The sequence below is a fragment of the Carcharhinus amblyrhynchos genome, chromosome 9 (genome assembly GCF_965287045.1).
Source record: "Carcharhinus amblyrhynchos chromosome 9, sCarAmb.v2.hapA, whole genome shotgun sequence".
NCBI lineage: Eukaryota > Metazoa > Chordata > Chondrichthyes > Carcharhiniformes > Carcharhinidae > Carcharhinus > Carcharhinus amblyrhynchos.
In genome coordinates, this window is record NC_137332.1 from 21,471,150 (window position 1) to 21,489,550 (window position 18,401).

General features: G+C 40.0%; 1 protein-coding gene across 1 annotated transcript in view; it reads left to right on the top strand.

The window, feature by feature from the left end:
• The window catches only part of LOC145348262 (glycogen debranching enzyme-like), a 100,613-nt gene that overhangs the window by 24,560 nt on the left and 57,652 nt on the right, over positions 1-18,401 (top strand). The window contains exons 5-11 of the mRNA XM_080196464.1: positions 4,396-4,599; positions 10,157-10,338; positions 11,569-11,680; positions 11,844-11,961; positions 15,012-15,114; positions 15,882-15,979; positions 17,799-17,938. Coding sequence (XP_080052590.1) covers positions 4,396-4,599; positions 10,157-10,338; positions 11,569-11,680; positions 11,844-11,961; positions 15,012-15,114; positions 15,882-15,979; positions 17,799-17,938 — 957 coding nt within the window. The remainder of the gene's footprint in view (positions 1-4,395; positions 4,600-10,156; positions 10,339-11,568; positions 11,681-11,843; positions 11,962-15,011; positions 15,115-15,881; positions 15,980-17,798; positions 17,939-18,401) is intronic.

The following is an 18,401-nucleotide window of genomic DNA, read 5'->3' on the forward strand; positions in this document are numbered from 1 at the left end:
TGTGTGGATTAGGTTGATTGGCCGTGCTAAATTGACCCTATTATAGGGGGATTGGCAGAGTAAATATGTGGGGTTACAGGGCTTGGGTGAGATTGTGGTCGATGCGGACTCGATGGGCCAAATGGCCTTTTTCTGTACTGTAGGGATTCTGTGATATCTTCTGTTTTTGCTGGTATTCTACAGAATCACTGAAAACTTGGTGCTTCCATTAAATCTTCTTTGATTTCAGAAAACTCCTGCAGCACCATTCTAATTACTCAGTGTATCAAAGTATGTCAGACATTAAATAACATGCATAAACATTAAGTTGAGGTAGTCTTGGGGCCTGCCTCTTTGCCCTATGCTGAAAGCAGAAGGCAGTGTTGAACAACTACTGACAGAAATTGTGAACAAAACAGCCCTTGATGAGGTATCAGCAGACAGTGGGCAAAAGATCTGCCTTTGGGCAGAACACATACCGTATTACAGTATCTGAATGCACCTTGGCTTTTGTGTTCATGTCCAACTGTTAGCCAAGTTCCACTCTTGTTGATCAATTAGTCAAAATGTAAGTCGAGTCTTTCTCACAATGATGGCGAACCACAGAAGTGGAGACATAAATAGATGCAGGTGACTTTAAAAATTTTATATAAATAGTTTTCCATTCCTAGTAAGGATGGAAACTTTTGTTCACTTTATGCCTTCAAGTACCAAGGGCACAGCACCTGTTAAAAAGCAACTTTTTGTAAAATTGCCCAGAAGCTTACAAAATATTTTTAAAGTTACAGGATGAAATCTTGCTTTTTCTAATTTTACAACTAGTCCAAAGACATGTGGGTTGGGTTGATTGGCCATGCTAAATTGATCCTGAGAGTCAGTGGATTAGCAGGGTAAATATATGGGAATAGGGCCCGAGTGGGATTGTAGTTGGTGCAAACTTGATGGGCTGAATGGCCTCCTTCTGTACTGTAGAGATTCTGGACAGATTGCATTTTTCACGAGTAATGCAGTACCCACAGTAACTCTGTAAACATAGCAGTACAGATCTCCCCTGCTTGACTCAAAACTGCCAAAATTTTATTCTTGCATGAGCCAAACAAACACAAACCGAGATGATGAATTTTCAAAAATGTATTGTCAGCAATTCTTCACAACACAATCCATGAATTGTTGGTATGAACACCTAATCCTACTAGGCTCAAAACAGAGCAACCCAGTAGGCAGCTGTTGAGCTTGCTTTACAACTGAAATCAATAGTTCACCTGGTGAGCAGAGTTTTTATTTCCCAAGAGTATTGCGACACAGTGCCTGGTGTCCTTCAATTGTACAATCCAATATATTAACTAAAATACTTTAAAATGCAGGTTTGAGACAAATAAATCATTTTACCAATCATTAGCTCCAAAGCAAACAAGATGAAACTTCCAACTAGGAACCTTTAATAACATCTACAAATATGACACTTTTTTACATTCTCGCACCTTTTGACAGTTTCAAAGAAATACTTTTATTCTGATTCTTTGTTCCGACTTTATAACATTAACTTACAATTGAAGGAAAGCTGAGATTTAGGAGGAATATTGAGTCAGCTATCAAACAGCCTTAAATTGAGTAAAGGGAAAACTGGATGCCAAACATAATTGGCATCAATAGTTCAGGACTGTTTTTGCTTTGAATCATAATTTGGACTGTGTATCTACGTTAGCAGAATGGCATTTGAATTAATTTAAATGACATACCTTATTCCAAGCAAGAAACATATTATGGACTCTTGGTTAAAACTTCCTTCCTGTGAAGAATAATTCGTTACTTCTGAGTTCTACAGTGCAAAAGAGGCCATTTGGTCCATTGAGTCTGCACCAACCACAATCCTACCTCGGCCCTATCTCCCATTACCCCATGTATTTATTGTATCTAGTCCCCCTAATGCTAAGGGGCAATTTAGCATGGCCAATCCACCTAACCCACACATCTTTTGGGCATCTTTTCCTTTAGAGATTCTGAAAATTCTAAGTACAACTGTCAATTATCTTGTTTCTGAATATCAAAATAGTGGATCTTAAATTTTGAAAAAATGTTAGTTGACTGCAGATGTTGACAATTATTATGCTTTTCCAACATGCCCTATATAATGCAAATTGTGTGCAAAGTGCCAGAGTCAAGCTTTGTACAAAAACATGCATACAAAAACAAATTTGAAATAATTATTCAAGTCTTGCATTGTTGAAAATGTCAGCTAATTAAAGTCTATCCAGGACATTCCTGTTACTAGTCATTTGGTGAATGACTGGGATAGGATTGAGGTGCAGGGTACTGATTCTACAACATTTTAACCTACAATAAATAGAAATGGTTTCATAAGTGAATGTAACTGATTGCCATGGTGGTTGTCACAGTAAGAGCTCAGTGCTGTAATAGTGGCCAGAATTCTCTGGCTGTTCATGCTGCTGAGTTCTTCGCAATGGTGCACCTCAATGCAGGTTCCCCTGCAGTGTGGGGTGCAGTCAGTGAACAATCCCATTTATGGCTATGGGACCAGAAGATCCTGCAGCCAGTGAACGGCACTGCCATCTTCTGCCACGGGGAGACCAGATAATCCCCTCCCCCCCCTCTCCCTGTGATAATATTTTTGTCTGACTCTAGTCCAAGTGGATTTTAGCAGCAAGATTGTGTCTATAATAACAATATTAATAGTACTGTATGCCATTAAATGACAGCTGTTAATGCAACAACCTGTTCTTCCTTCAAATTCTAAGATTAGCAGACTTTGCTTTGTGGCAATCCACAAAGAACGTGGACTTTCGACTGTCCTGAGAGCCCTCTTCAGTTTTGAGAGGGCAGGGAGCCTTTCTTTAAATTTTTCAGCCGTCTTAGGCTGCACATGTACATTCCTGTTCTTACTTTCTGATTACTTTTCCCAACAAGATGATGCTAGTTGTTAAGCAAGGTGAGCTGTTTGCACAACTAACCTTGCCTTCAAAGATCTTGCAAGCTTGTTAATGCCTTCTGGAATGAGTAGGCAATACAAGTGTCTGGTTCTTGAAGCTTGTTTCCATATAAAACTATATTGTCTGTAAGACCAGCTAGTGCACTTTCAACAACAGCAACAACTTGCATTTACATAGCAGCTTTAATATAAACCCCCCAAGGTCTTTTCCAAGGACATTAGAAAATAAAATGTGACACAGAGCCACATAATCAGATGAAAGGGCAGGTAATCAAAAGCTGGGCCAAAAAGATAGTTTAAAGGAAAAGTGAGGTGGAGAGTTATGGGGAAGATATTTCCGAACATGGTGCCTAGATGATTGAAGGCATGGCTGCCAATGTTGGAGCAGTTAAAATCAACAACACGTTTTAATTTGCAGTATATTGCTAGGGTTTCCTGAGGTAATGATCAGTAGTCATGTAACCCCTGAACCTTCTGCACATGAAATACAAGCCAGGTTTATGCAACCTTTGCTCATAGTTTACCCATCTGAATCCTCCTGTTATTCTGGTGGTTGGACAGCACCGCACTTAGAAGCTTAAAAACCCAGCAGTGCAGAAGGAGGCCATTTGGCCCATCGAGTCTGCACTGACAACAATCCAACCCAGGCCCTATCCCCGTAACCCCAAGTATTTACCTTGTTAATTCCCCTAATCTACATATCTTGGGACATGAAGGGGCAATTTAGCATGGCCAATCCACCTAACACTTGCTTTGTTTCCTTATTTACTCACAGAAATTGCAAATGTCTCACCCTCTCCTACCATTGACCCTATTCCTGTAGCCAAAGTATCTGGAGCTAACCGATGACTGGGTTTAAAACATATAAATAAATATTTGTAACAATATGTGAAAAATCTTTAGATTGGAATGTGAACTTAAATTTTAAAATCAGTTGGAGAGTTTGCTTCACTACCTTGGAGGGCGTTTACACTCCGGTCCCACCTGAGGATAAATTAATACTTCAATTCAGTATAAAGAAAGAGCTGCATTCTCAGAGATGCCATCTTTTGGGTGCGCATTAAATCCAAATGCTGTCTGCTTATTCAGGTGGAAGTATTATGGCCTGTGACACTTAATTGTATAAAACTGGGAGCTTCTGTTTAACATTCATCTCAGTTAATATCACCATCAAAAATGATTTGCATCTTGTGTGGTGTGCCTGAGATTTGACTATCATGTTTGCCTGTATGATAAAATACTCTACTCTTCCAAAATAACAAAACGAGGCTGTGAAGTATTTGGGGTTATTCTGGGACAAATGCAAAATCTTTTTTGCCATGTACAAAAATGACCAAATTTGCAACTTAGAAAATTTAGCTCAAAATCAAACCTTATTGATAGTTATGAAATTGATATTACAAACTTAAGTGCTACATTACTTTACTTGGACAGATAAATGAATAATAGCTTCTTTTTCTTTTTAACAGGCTATAATATGATACATTTCACTCCATTACAAACTCTTGGATTGTCCAGGTCATGCTATTCCTTAGCAGATCAGTTGGAACTAAACCCTGATTTTTCTCGGCCTGATAAAATTCACACTTGGAGTGATGTTGCAAGGCTAGTGGAGAAGTTAAAGAAGGAATGGAATATACTCTGTATTACAGACGTGGTGTACAATCATACAGGTACGAAATTAATAAATTCCAGGGATATTTTAAATCTGCACTTGTCAGGTTGAGGGAGAAAAGAAAAAGAACCAATTCAATTAGATACAGTTATGAGCTTTAGAAATAAGATTGCCCTATATGTGTAACCATCAATATTATTTTAATATTACCTAAACTGTGTAACAGCACTTATGCTGCTACATCATAGCTATTAAGCAAAGGCCAAGCTTGCTGATAAAGTCATCTAATTTATGGTAAAACAAATCAAAGATATGGGGTGGAATTGTCCCCAAAGTATTCTAAGTGTCACAGAAGTTTGAAACCTAGAGTGTTTCACTTTTTTTCAAGTGAGCTACCCACTCAATTTTCCCACACTGTCAATTTCTGTTGGCAGTTGGGTGTTCCATGCCTCATTTCCCATGCAGGGGAAGCTGGCTGCTAGGCATGTGCCCTGATTCGCCATATACTGTGTACAAAATTGGACTGGGAGAATCGCGAATGGCCCAATGTCAGGCGTGATTCATGTTTTTATCCTCGCGTTCAAAATTCCAGCCCTGCTATGCAATTGATCAGCTCAGTTGGGAGGAAAGATCGCACCCATGTTTTCCATCACGCTGTGTGCCTTATTCTGATCAAAAGTTTACATTATGCTGTAATTCCATAGATTGTATTTTGTTTGTAGGTAATGCCATAACCAAAGCCTAAGAGGCTGTGGTAACATCAAGAGCATATATTTATAAAGTTTTTTTTAAACATAATGAAACTTTGAGGTGCTCCATTGAAGCTTTAATGAACAAATTATGGCACCATGCCATGAAAGGTATTAGGTGAGATGACAAAAACCTTGGACAAAGTGGTCGGTTTTAAGGGGTGTCTGAAAGGTGAAAACTGGGATGGAGAAGTTAGGGATAGTATTCCAGCTTAGGACATAGACAGCTGAAGGTGTAGCCACCAATGATGGAGTGATTGAAATCCAGAATGTACAAGAGGCAAATCAGATGTATAGAAATCTTGAAGATTTTTGGGGGCTGGATCAGATTACAGCAACAGGCCATTAAGGGACATGAAAACAAGGCTGAGAATTTTAAAGTTAATGTTTTTTTTTAATTCATTCGTGGGACATGGGCATTGTTGACTGGCCAGCATTTGTTGCCCATCCCTAGTTACCTTTGAGAAGGATGTGGTGAGCTGCCTTCTTGAATCGCTGCACTCCATGTGCTGTGGATGTTATTTAATGGGAAGCCAATGTAAGTTATTGTGCACAGGTGACAGGGAAGTGGGACTTGGTGTGAGTTAACATACAGGCAGCAGCTAAGGTGCAGGAAACAACATTTAGAATTACTTCAAGTTTACTTATTTTATAATGTGGGAGATGCAGCTAGCTGTACATTTGCATAGTCAGCAGGAGATAAAGACATGAATGAGGTTTCAGCAACAGATGAACTGAATCAAGGAGGAACTTAGGCACTGTTAGGGAAGAGGTCTATAGTTGGGCTTTGTGATGGCTTGAATACGAGGTCAGAAGTTCATCTTGGGATCAAATGTGACACCATAACTGACTTGGTCTCAGATTGTTGCCAGGGAAAGAGAAGAAATTGGTACCCAGGGAGCAGAGTTTAATGCAGGGACTGAAAACATTGGCTTCAGTTTTCCCAATATCTAATGCTGTCTAGTAATCTTGTTGGATAAGTAGTCTGATCATTTAGCAACAGTGGAGAAGTCTCAAAGTGGTGCAGAGCTGCTCACTTTGCACAAAAAAATGAGAATTGTACTTTTGTACTTCAAGGTACACATTATAGTAAATAGGACTTAAGTAACACAACTATATTTTAACAAATTTATCACTTGTCCCTTTTATGTTATAAAGCACCATTTTCATTCTAGATCCAATGCAACTATTTGTAGAAATCTTTCCTTTTTTATTATTGGGAGCCTCAAGAAACTCCTCCTTTAAATAAAATTTCTTGTCTGATTGTGTAGCTGAACTGCAAAATTTGATCTACAAGATAGACACTCCAAATCTAATTGTGAGGAATTATTTACCGGTTTCCAACTGTTAGGCCAATAATAAATCTGCACTGCAGAAATCCAAGGATTATACTATAGTGGCTTATCTGCAAAAGGCTCGTACATTAATTTGATTGTGAATCCTATCTGAAAGAAAGATTTGCATTTATATATACCTTTTCATGACTTCTGGATATTCCACAGTGCTTTATAACTTCTAAAGTGGTGTTATTGTAATGTAAGAAACATGGTAGATAATTTTCACTCAGTAGGATCTCTCATCCAACCATGAAATTACCACACAATCTGCTTTAATGATGTTAGTCAGGACACCAGCAAGATCATAGTTGAATGGGCTGCAAGGTGGTTAACATTGCTGCCTCACAGTGCCAGAGACCCGGGTTCAATTCCGGCTGTCTGTCTGTGCGGAGTTTGCACATTCTCCCCGTGTCTGCATGGGTTTCCTCCCATAGTCCAAAGATGCGCAGGTTAGTTTGATTGACCATGCTAAATTGCACCTTAGTATCAGAGGATTAGCAGAGGAAAAATGTGGAGGTTACCGGAATAGGACCTGAGTGGGATTATGGTCCACATAGACTTGATGGGCCGAATGGCCTCTTGCACTGTAGGGATTCTATGATATGGTAGCTGAATTGGATTTTCTTAACCCACGGAGAGTGCAGATAGCATTGTGGTACTGCTTTGGGTTATGTGCTTAAGTATGTATTTGGAGTGGAGCTTGAAGCCACAGTCTTTTAACTAGGAGGTGAAAATTCTGCAACTGAGTTGAGGCCAACATTTCCACTAGCAATGGATAATCCTCCACCAAGATTTCCCTGGATACTAAATTAACAACAAGCTACTCCTTCAGCCTTGTTATCTTTGAACATTATTTCGAAGGGAGAGGGAAAAGGTGATCAAATTTTTGTAGACTAGTTTGTGATCCCATCCAATTTTTTTGATGCCTGAACGTATCGATCTTTTGCAAAAAGCTATCCACTTGTGAAGTATTACCTTGAATCCTGTTAAGAATGCTTAACATTTTCAGCTTGATTATGTTCACTGAATCATTCTATGTATACTTTAAGCCCAAGAGATTGTGACTTTTGAACAAGGTACATTCATTCAAATATGATAAACAATGTTATATAGTTAAAAACTGGTTGCTCTTGAGTTAATTCAGGGTGAGGGAGCTTGACCGTCAGTATTTTCTGAAATAAATGATCAAAGCTAGTGAAACGTTCAAAGCCAATTCAACATCAAAATTATACTATTAAAAAGAGACTGTAGACTTGAATTTTAGTGGGATCTGAAATACTCTTGTGCAGGAGATGATTTAAAAATGTCAAAGGTGGAACCTTAGCTATTTAAAGGGTAATGACTGAGTAGCAGCAGTGTACACTGGGCCATGTTTGAGACTCAGTATTTGTGATGACTGACCTTGTTTTATTTTTGTAAAGGTCAGGGTGCTGCATTAATTTGACACTGCTCTTTAAATGCCAAGTTAGAACTGATCTGCAGATAACCAAGGATGGGGTTAGTGGTGCAATTATGCAGTTTTTTTTTCCCCCAACTGCATCTGTAACCTTAGTATTGTGATTTCTTTTGGTGAGTTAGATAGGAAACATTTTTAGTGAAGTATCTTATTAAAGAACAAAGAACTGTACAGCACAAGAACAGGCCCTTCAGCCCACCAAGCCTGCACTGTTTTGCCATTATTTTTAGGAATATTTTGAGCCCAGCAAATGTACTCATGTTCCATGTTTAACCAATTTAAAATGCAGGAAAGAATACTCTGTTGCTTCAAATAGCAAATTTTAGAATGATCAGTTTTGCTTTACAGAACCTTCACAATGCAACAGTTTTATTTTAGAAAGAAAGACTGTTAACTATTGAATCCTCTGGTTAGATAAGATATACATTAGCATATCGGATGAAAAGTGACTGCTACCTCTGACAAAATGACACCAATGACTTCCATTTATAAAGCATAGTGAGGCATGCCGATGCCTTCCATGGGAGCATTAGCAAATTAAATCTGACACCAAGCTATGTAAGGAAATGGTAAGACCAGTGACGAGGTTGGTTTTAAGGACAGTAGAAATGATGTAGAGGTAGAAACATGAAAATATTTACGGAGGGAATCCCAGAGCTTGGGGTTAGGCAGCTGAAAGAACAGTTGCTAAGTTCCTATCTCGACCAAACTGCCTGTATCCCTCTGTTCCCCACCTGTTCATACGTCTATCCAGATAAGCCTTAAATGTCGCTAATGCCTCATTAAATGCCTTAACCACCTCACTTGGCAGTGCATTCCAATTGTTTCTTTCTTTTTTGTATCTTTGACTGGTGCCAAGATATGAAAGCTCGATTCACTAGTAATGATAATATTGTAAACTTGGTGATAAAGATTAGATAACATTAATATATAGTATTTAGGGTTGCTTTAAAAATTTAAATTACCTATTGGTGCGCCCCGTCTGCAAAGGTATGTGAGCTACTCTCCAGGCTGTAAGAATTCCGAACTTTGGCAAATTTACAATAGTACATTTCAGACCAATTAATGCTTCTGGAAGCTGACTGTATTCAATTTCCCATAATACCATCTCGCACAGCTGTGTGCAAACTTTGCAGTAGTAGAGCTCACGATTCTCTGGCCAGAATACGATCACCGTTCACACCAGTGATTTCCCCATTCCACAGCAGCGGGAGGGTGATGTGAATGGAAGGTAACATTGTGCCCACGGTCTTTTCAAATATGACTGAGACATCATGCAACTTGCTGACATCTCTGTGCATCCTAGTTCTTATCTGTTGTGCATTCCTGATTTTTATCATTCTATCCTTACCAACTGTTCTTTCAGCTGCCAAATCCCAAGCTCTGGGATTCCTTCCCTAAATATTCTCATCTTTTTGCCTCTACATCACTTTTATTGTCCTTAAAACCTACCTTGTCACCAGTCTTACCATCTCCTTATGTAGCTTGGTGTCAGATTTAATTTGCTAACGCTCCCATGGAAGGCATCGGCATGCTTTACTATGCTTTATAAATGGAAGTTATTGGTGTCATTTTGTCAAAGGTTGCAGGCACTTTTCATCAGATATGCTAATGTATATCTTAACTAACCAGAGGAATAAATATTTAACAGACTTTCTCTCTAAAATAAAGCTGTTGCATTGTGAAGGTTCTGTAAAGCAAAACTGATCATTCTAAATTTTTATTTGAAGCAACAGAGTATTCTTTCCTGCATCTTAAATTGGTTAAATATGGAACACAAGTACATTTACTGAGCTCAAAATATTCCTAAAAATAATGGTAAAATGGGTTGATATATCATGAATATGGGGAACAAGTTTTGGGGAACTGGGTATGATTAAAATCATTTTCTATTTGGAACTAGCTGTCTAGTTTAATTATACAAAACTTGATGGAATATCTTGTGATGAAATAGCAGGGTTAGGAAAAAGTGCATTATGAAAGTCTAGCTGCTGTACACCTTTTTGCCTTTTTTTTATATATAAGGAATGCTCAACATCTGTTTTAATATTTTTCTCCCCATTTGCTCCTTAGCTGCCAACAGTGGCTGGTTGAAGAAGCACCCAGAATGTTCCTACAATGTTTTAAATTCCCCTCATTTGAAACCTGCTTGGCTTCTGGACAGAGCCTTGTGGCATTTAAGTTGTGAAGTGGCTAAAGGGAATTATCAGCACAGGGGATTGCCTGCCAATATTAACAGTGGAAGCCACCTTAATGTAAGTACAAGACAATGGCCTTTCTCTTCACCTTTCCTTTGCGTTTTTACCCTCTTCTTCATAAAGTGCTTCTTTTAAAAAAAAATCTGCAGCCAATTGGATAATTTTCTCTCTGCTGTTCCAAAGATTTTGACCCTCAGGCTTGTAACTCAGCCAAAGTGTGTGTGAATTGCTATGGTGATTGCAGGGAAGCTATTGAATGATGAGGATGTTGGGATAAGACCATGTCATTAACTTGGATCTCCCATGTGCTCCTAGTATGTGGGATGGCATGCCAGGCTGTGTTTTTGTTCCCTAACCCAAGATTGTTATAGGTTGCTAATTGAATATTTTGCACCTCTTTTTCACAAATGAAGCCAACGGGAAAGTTATTGTAGCTATAGCCTGTTTTAGCATCTTATGTTTGAGCTCAGCTAACTCACCTTAAGCTAGGATTGAATTTGGGGTGTCCACTTTGTAGTAAGTTAATATTTGTATACTCAGACCTTAACCCTAACGCAGAGGGGAAAGGGTCCATAATTTGAATTGCGTATAGATCCAGTTGAGTATTCAGGAGAAACTTCCTTACCCAGAGTGTGGAATGAATGTAGAACTCTACCATAAAGGGGCATTATGGCAAATGGCACAGACACACTTAAGCGGAAGCCAGATAAGTATATTAGCAAAGAAGAAACGGAAGCATATGTTAATAGGCTTGGGTGAAGAGGTGATGGAAGGCCTTTGCAGCTTATAAGTGCTGGCAAAGGCCTAATGGGCTCAACGTAAGGGCCAGATGGCCTACTCCTGCTCCTATTTCTTATGTTCTTATTATGTTCTCAAAAACAGACCATTTTGTGTAAATCTCAGAAAGTAACTATGCAGCACTGTGATTAGTACTGCTGCCTCTCTCAGCGCCAGGGACTGTGGTTCAGTTTCATCCTTCAGAATTGTCTGTGTGGAGTTTGTACATTTCCCTCGTGTCTCCATGGATTTTTTTTTTCTGGGTGTTCTGGTTTTCTCCCAATCCAGAGATGTGCAGTTAGGTGGACTGGCCATGCCAAATTGCCACTTGCTGTCCCAAGATGTTGGTTAGATGGATTTGCCTTGGTAAATGTGTGAGGTTATGGGAATAGGCGGGGGATAGGGCTCGGCTATGATACTCTGACAGAGAGTTGGTGCAAACTTGATGGGCTGAATAGCTTCCTTCTGCACTGTTGGGATTCTATGATCTATGTTTTATTCTTTTGACAGTCTCTCCGCACAATCATGTGGGAAGATATCTACCCTAAGCTGCGGTTATGGGAATTTTATCAAGTGAATATCAACAAGATTGTTGGTGACTTCCGGGATGCGGTCCAACATGGTATGCCACAACAGAGATTGTTATATACAGTACATCATTTGCTTTGACGCTTGATTGGATGAGACACCAAGAATACTTGCATTTATGAGAATTTATAGGCTTCTGAATCTTAATGTTTCTAAAGCTAGAAATTGTAGAAGTTCTTTTTGATTCTGTTTGTAAGGTGAGAAGAAAAAATGTGACACCAAACAGCCTCTGAAGGTTATCCAAGATCCTGAATTTAAGAGATTTGGCTGCGTTGTTAATATGAGCTTATTACTGAAATGTTTTGTACCTCACGGGTAAGTTATGCAAAATACACTTCAGTAGAAATAAGTAATAAGAAATAGATTACAGTCTACTCCCGTTGAGATTTTTATTTTGTTTAAAATGCTTTAAGTTATCAAGTAGCTTCAATTATGCAATTTAGATTAAGTACACAGGAGGTTGTCTGCTCTGAGGGGAAAAAATATTTAATAGACAAGTCAGTAAATTCAAATTAAGCTTGGATTGTATAGTTCAGGAGTTCCCAAAAGCAAAATGGCGCTTGCTCCATTTGACTTATACTATCCTGCTGTAACTGGGCAGAAAGGCCAGCAGCCATGATTGAAGTAGAGAAGGAAGTCGGTGGCAAAAGAGGTGACAGAAAGTGGTCAGAGGCCTCGGATGGTATCTGCAAGTGCAAGGGGGTGTTTAATCCTCGGAGGCATGCATGAGAGCTGTGTGGTGTGTGTGCATGTTTGGAGGGGCGAACGGGGGGGCGGTGTGCGGGTGGGAGGGACGAACAGGGGGTGGGTGTGCGGGTGGGAGGGGCGAATGGGGGGGCTGTGTGCGGGTGGGAGGGGTGAACGGGGGGGGGTGTGCGGGTGGGAGGGGCAAAGGGGGGGAGTGTGTAAATGCTTCAGGAAGATTGATTGCTCAGCTCACTTGATGACATCATAGATGGAAAATTAATGGCGTGGAAAGAGGCTATTTGGTCCGTTGTGCCAGCTGGAAGAGTTACCCAGCCTAATCTCACTTCAGCTCATGTTCCAGAGCCTTGGAGGTTACAGCATTTTAGCTGCATATCCTCAGATCCTATAGGCTCTTATTTTTCTGAACAGTGTGCCACGTGGAATCTTGTCAAAAGCCTTGCTGAAATCAATTTAGACTCGATCAGAGGTGCTTCCCTTATTGGTCCTGCTTGCTGCCTCCCTTATTGGTCCTGCTTGCTGCCTCTTCCAATAATTGAGTCAAGTTAGTCAGCCTCAACGTTTTCTTGATAAATCCAGCTTGACCTTGAATAGTCTCTACTTTTCAAAAATTGTGACTTATTCAGTATTTCGGAGTCTCTTTCAGTAATTTGTTTCAATCAAGGTTAGGTTGACTGCCTTGGTATTAAATACTCTGGTATTTCTTTCTTTTTAAATAATCTACAACGTTAGCAGCCTTCCATCAGCATGACTGTAACCAGAGAGGATTGAACAATGGTGGTCAGAGATTCTGCAATTTCCTCCGTTGTTTCCCTCAGCAGACTGGAGTATATTTCAACTGGCCTGACACTTTTACTCACTGTAAGATGTTTACCCCCCTTAATAATTCCTCACTCCGATTTGTTCATCAAATATTTCACAATCCTGCTCAACGATAGTAACTATCTTGTTTGCCTCTTGTGAAAACAGATTCAAAACGATCAGTAGGAATCTTACCCATGACCCCCACTCCCCACCCCATGCCAGTTCACTTTTAGCCTGAACCCTAACTTATCCTCTTGCTTCTCATATGTTTATAAATAACATGATTTTACTTGATGATATACTTAATGCCCTCTGCCATCCTGATTTCCTTTTCTAATTTCTCTTTTCACATTTGTTCTTGTGATCAGTGTGTTGTTCGTAGGCCAGTACTTATTGCCTATCCCTAACTATCTTTTGAGAAGATGATGATAAGCGGCCTCCATGCAGCTGTTACCCACAGTACCGTCCGGAAACGTGGCTCCAGGATTTTGGCCCATTAACAGTGAAGGAGTGGCTGTGTGGTTCCAAGTCCGGTTGCTGTGTGACTTGGAGGGAAACCAAGAACTGTATCTGGCTGCCCCAGAAAAGTTTTTATGGCTCCCTGAAGTAGCCATTCTACTATGTGCCCATAGTTTGAGCTATCTCTCAAAGAAAGGAAAATGGAACTTCCCTGAGATCAGAGTTGTTAAATAATAAATAAATGGAATATTTAGAAGTTAAGCTGTAGGATGGAGAGATGCTGAGACTCAAGTGGATTCATCTGCACTCTTTAGTGAATGTGAAAGATCCTTCACTACAAATCTGAAAGCAGCACTGTTTTTGAACACCATTGACCATTAGCAAAAAAAATCTGGTATTTGTCTGCACTGTTCATCAGAAATCCAAAATGCAATTGACCCGAAGGATTTCGGATAAAGGATTCTAGACCTATGCTTGAAGATGGGCAAAATAATTCTTTTAGTGTCTTGGCCAATTTATTTCCTTCAGTCAGCGTCACTGAAAGAAAAAGGAGCATCTTGGTTTCTTTCCATTGTTTATTTTATTAAAGTTTATTTTTATTTATTAGTCACAAGTAAGGCTTACATTAATACTGTAGTGAAGTTACAGTGAAATTCCCCTATTCGTCACATTTTGGCACCTATTTGGGTGAACACCTGACCTGACCAGCATGTTTTTCAGACTGGGAGGAAACCCATGCAGAGATGGGGAGAACGTGCAAACTCCACACAGATAGTAACAAGCTGGGAATCGAACTCGGGTCCCTGGCACTGTGAGGCAGCAGTGCTAACCACTGTGCCACTGTACCACCCACTGTGGAATCCCAGTGCAGAAGGAGGCTTTTGGCGCATTGATCTTGTACCAACTCTGACAGAGCATCTTACCCCGCGTACGGCCCCATAACCCCGCGTACGGCCCCATAACCCCGCGTACATACTCCACTAATCTTTCTAACCTGCACGTCTTGGTACACTATGAGACAGTTTAGCTTGGTCAATCCATTTAACCTGCACATCTTTGGACTGTGGGAGGAAACCAGAGCTTCCAGAGGATGTATGGGGATATGGGAAGAATGTGCAAACTCCACACAAATAGTCACCCAAGGCTCCCTGGTGCAGTGCAGCAGCAGTGCTAACCACTGTGCCATCATTGTCTGATTGTGGGATCTTGCTGTGTTAAATTTGACTACCATGATTCTCTATGTTGCAATATTGACTGCACTTCCAAATACTTCATTAACTGTAAAGCTCTCTAGGACATCTCAGGGTCATGAAAGCTGCTATAGAAATGTAAGCTACCTGCTTATCAAATGTGAGACTGGAAATTGTTCATTTTTCTGTTTTCTTTTCTTTTTGAAGTGATACTCCTGAGGGCATAGAAGAATGCTGCACCAGGGTCCGTCAAAAACTGCAAGAGTTGAATTTGGAGCGCTATCAGGAAATACATTGGCACCAGGAACAGGCAGGTTTTATTAATATTTGCTGCTGTCGTAGTCATAGAAGTATACAGCGCAGAGAAAGGCCCTTCAGCTCATCAGATCTGAGCTGATCAAAGACAAACCAACAAATCTAATCCCATTTTCCAGCATTTGGCCCATAGCTTTGTATGCCTTGGCATTGCAAGTGCACATCTAAACACCTCTTAAATGTAATGAGGATCTCTGCCTTTCCCATCCTTTCAGACAATGAGTTCCAGGCTCCCACCATCCTTTGAGTGAAAACTTTTTTTTCTTCTTCACATCCTCTCTAAACCTCATGTCTTTTTTCCTTAAATCTGTGCCCCCTGGTCATTGATCCCTCCATCAAGGGGAAAAAAGTTTCTTACTGTTTTCTCTATCTATGCCCCTCATAACTTTATTCATCTCAATCATGAGTCCCCCACCTGCAGTCGACTCTGTTCCAAGGAAAACAACCCTAGTCTATCCAATCTCTCTTCATAACTATAAAACTCCAGCTCAGGCAACATCTGGTAAATCTCCTCTGCAGCCTTTCCAGTGCTATCATATCCTTTCCAAAACGTGGATTTCAGAACTCCACACGTAACAGAAGGGCAGCTACAGGATATGAACCCAGGAACTCCCATATACTGACTGATTGTTAACCCAAAGTAAAAATCACACCCAAAGCCCAACGAGCCACTGTCTGCATCCCCTGTGTGAACTTTAATCAGCTGATCTTGTTAAAAAAAATCATCATCAAGCAATTTAATACAAGGTTATGTACCTTCAGGCTGTGAACTGCACATTGGGGACTGTGAGTTACGAGCGTTTGGCAGAATATGGCCCCTTACTTGGACCTGTAACAAAAAAGAAACCTCTGACGACCAGGTATGGTGATCAAGTTACTAAAAACCGCTAACCATAAGCTCATTTAGTATGTTACGTTCTTAGTAGAATACTGCTACTTTTGTATGATGGGAAAGCTTTCAATGGGATAACTAGTTTGGCTATCCATTTGCTGATCATCTGAGAAGCTGAGTGGAGAAATAAGTTAACTCCAAACAGATCTTAATGGGGAGGTTGATGTGATTGTTTGTGGGATCTTGCTGTGTTAAATTTGACTACCATGATTCTCTATGTTGCAATATTGACTGCACTTCCAAATACTTCATTAGCTGTAAAGCTCTCTAGGATATCCCAGGGTCATGAAAGCTGCTATAGAAAGTCGTAGTCATAGACTCTGTGCAGTCACACTTCAGGAAGTCCTCACTGACTTGGGGAGCATATGATTACATTGTCCATGCCCTGTGTGGGTTTGATTGAGTGCCATTCACTGTCTTTTTATGAGATTGAAGTCGAGGACCTCTATTGCTGGGTAAGTGAAGGTGTGAGCTCTTTATGCTACATACATCCCACACTTCTGTCCAAGTAGATTGATATTTTTTGAAATTGGCTGGCATGATTTGAAGTGCCTTCCTTGCTGGGCATTTCAAGTCTTTGTGAACGGGAAGGTCAGTGTTCGTCATGACTCATTCCACGTCGTGGAGCAGGGTGATGTCAGGTGTATGTCAGGCAATACAATGTGGGTCGCTGCCAAGAGACACTCGGTTTAAGTGGACTTGAGTGAAAGTGACGTCTTCTACATAGCAATATTTTTAGTTGCACATCCACAATCTTGCTGTGGGGCCATAAACCAGATCATATTCTCTATGAGAATAAATTAGATTATTGTTGCAGTGCAAGTGATATGCTTTTACCCATTACTTTGAGAGTTTCCAGACTAGTTTCACCCTGTTGTACCTTAAAAAGGAATGAGAGAACTGTATTCTCTTGAAATATTTCCAGCATTTGGTTCATTACTAGATTTAAATTATAGATCTGTTTCAAAGATCGCTCAAACTTGCACTTTACCTGTCAGTGTGCTGCCTGAATCCTTTTCTGAAAGGGACCTGGCACAGTGGGTTAAGCATCAGTTTTAATTCTGGAAGCTGGGATTAACAGGAATGAAGTCTACAAAATACGTTTTTAAGTTTTTTTTTAAGTTTATTTATCAGTGTCACAAGTAGGCTTATGTTAACATTGCAATGAGGTTACTGTGAAAATCCCATAGTCGTCACACTCTGGCACCAGTTTGGGTACACTAAGGAAGAATTTAACATGGCCAATGCACCTAACCAGCATGTCTTTGGACAGTGGGAGGAAACCGGAGCACCTGGAGGAAACTCACGCAGACATTTGGAGAACATGCAGACTCTACACATACAGTGACCCAAGCTGAGAATCGAACCCGGGTCTTTGATGCTATGATGCAGCAGTGCTTACCTTTATGCCACTGTGTTGCCCTCAGTTTCTGAACAGCTGGTTTCTGATCAATTTCCCAATAGAGAAATCTGCAGAGAACTGTTTCTAATTTCAGTAAATGCAACTACTGCCAGAATATAGTAAGAAATATGTGGTTTGTGTTCTGGCTAGTTGGCAGATGAACACATTGCATGCTTTACTTCAGTAACAAAAAAGTTAAGTGAATATTTGTCTTGAAAAGGCATTGGCATTAAGTAATATTAAAGAGGCATGTAAATCATACAGACTCAGTTTACTCAGTCTAATTATATGGTTCTGGGGGGACCGACAGTGCTAATACAGCCAAGTGTGCTCCGCATGTACTCAAACTCCACATCTTTTAAAAACTTATTTGCTTTGCATGCAGATACTTCACATATCATTTTGAAGACATGCCTTTGGAGCAGGAGGAACCAATGATGTATCAGCCAGAGAAGGCGGTGTATTTTATGGCCCATAATGGCTGGGTGATGGGTGATGACCCTTTAAGAAATTTTGCTGAACCAGGTGAATTATTTGTAAATTAATGGATAATGTTTTCATAGGACTGAAACTCAAGAATTTTGTGAAAGAGAAAGCAACTGAGGTTAAAACAACGGGGAATTTCATCTCAAGTTAGAAATGCATAAGTAATGTAATTTAGCCTATTTTATGCACCTGTGAAGACCCTATTAAGCTCCCCTCAAAGCTGTCCAATTGTTTCGAAATAGTTCTGAGATTTTTGTCTTCAGGACTCCATTGGATAGATCACTCTGTGCGATGAAGAAGTGTCAGACAGCATTCTTGACTTCGCATGAAGGAGCACTTCTGAGCATGGGTCCTAAATTTGGCTTTTACGAGTTTATACCCTTCATTATCCTATTATTTCAAAGTTGCATTGGTATCCTTGACTATACTTGTAGGAATCATTTAAAACTTACTGTTAAAGTTCTGTGCAAAACGTGAGTGAAACAGCAGTAGAAGAGTCAAA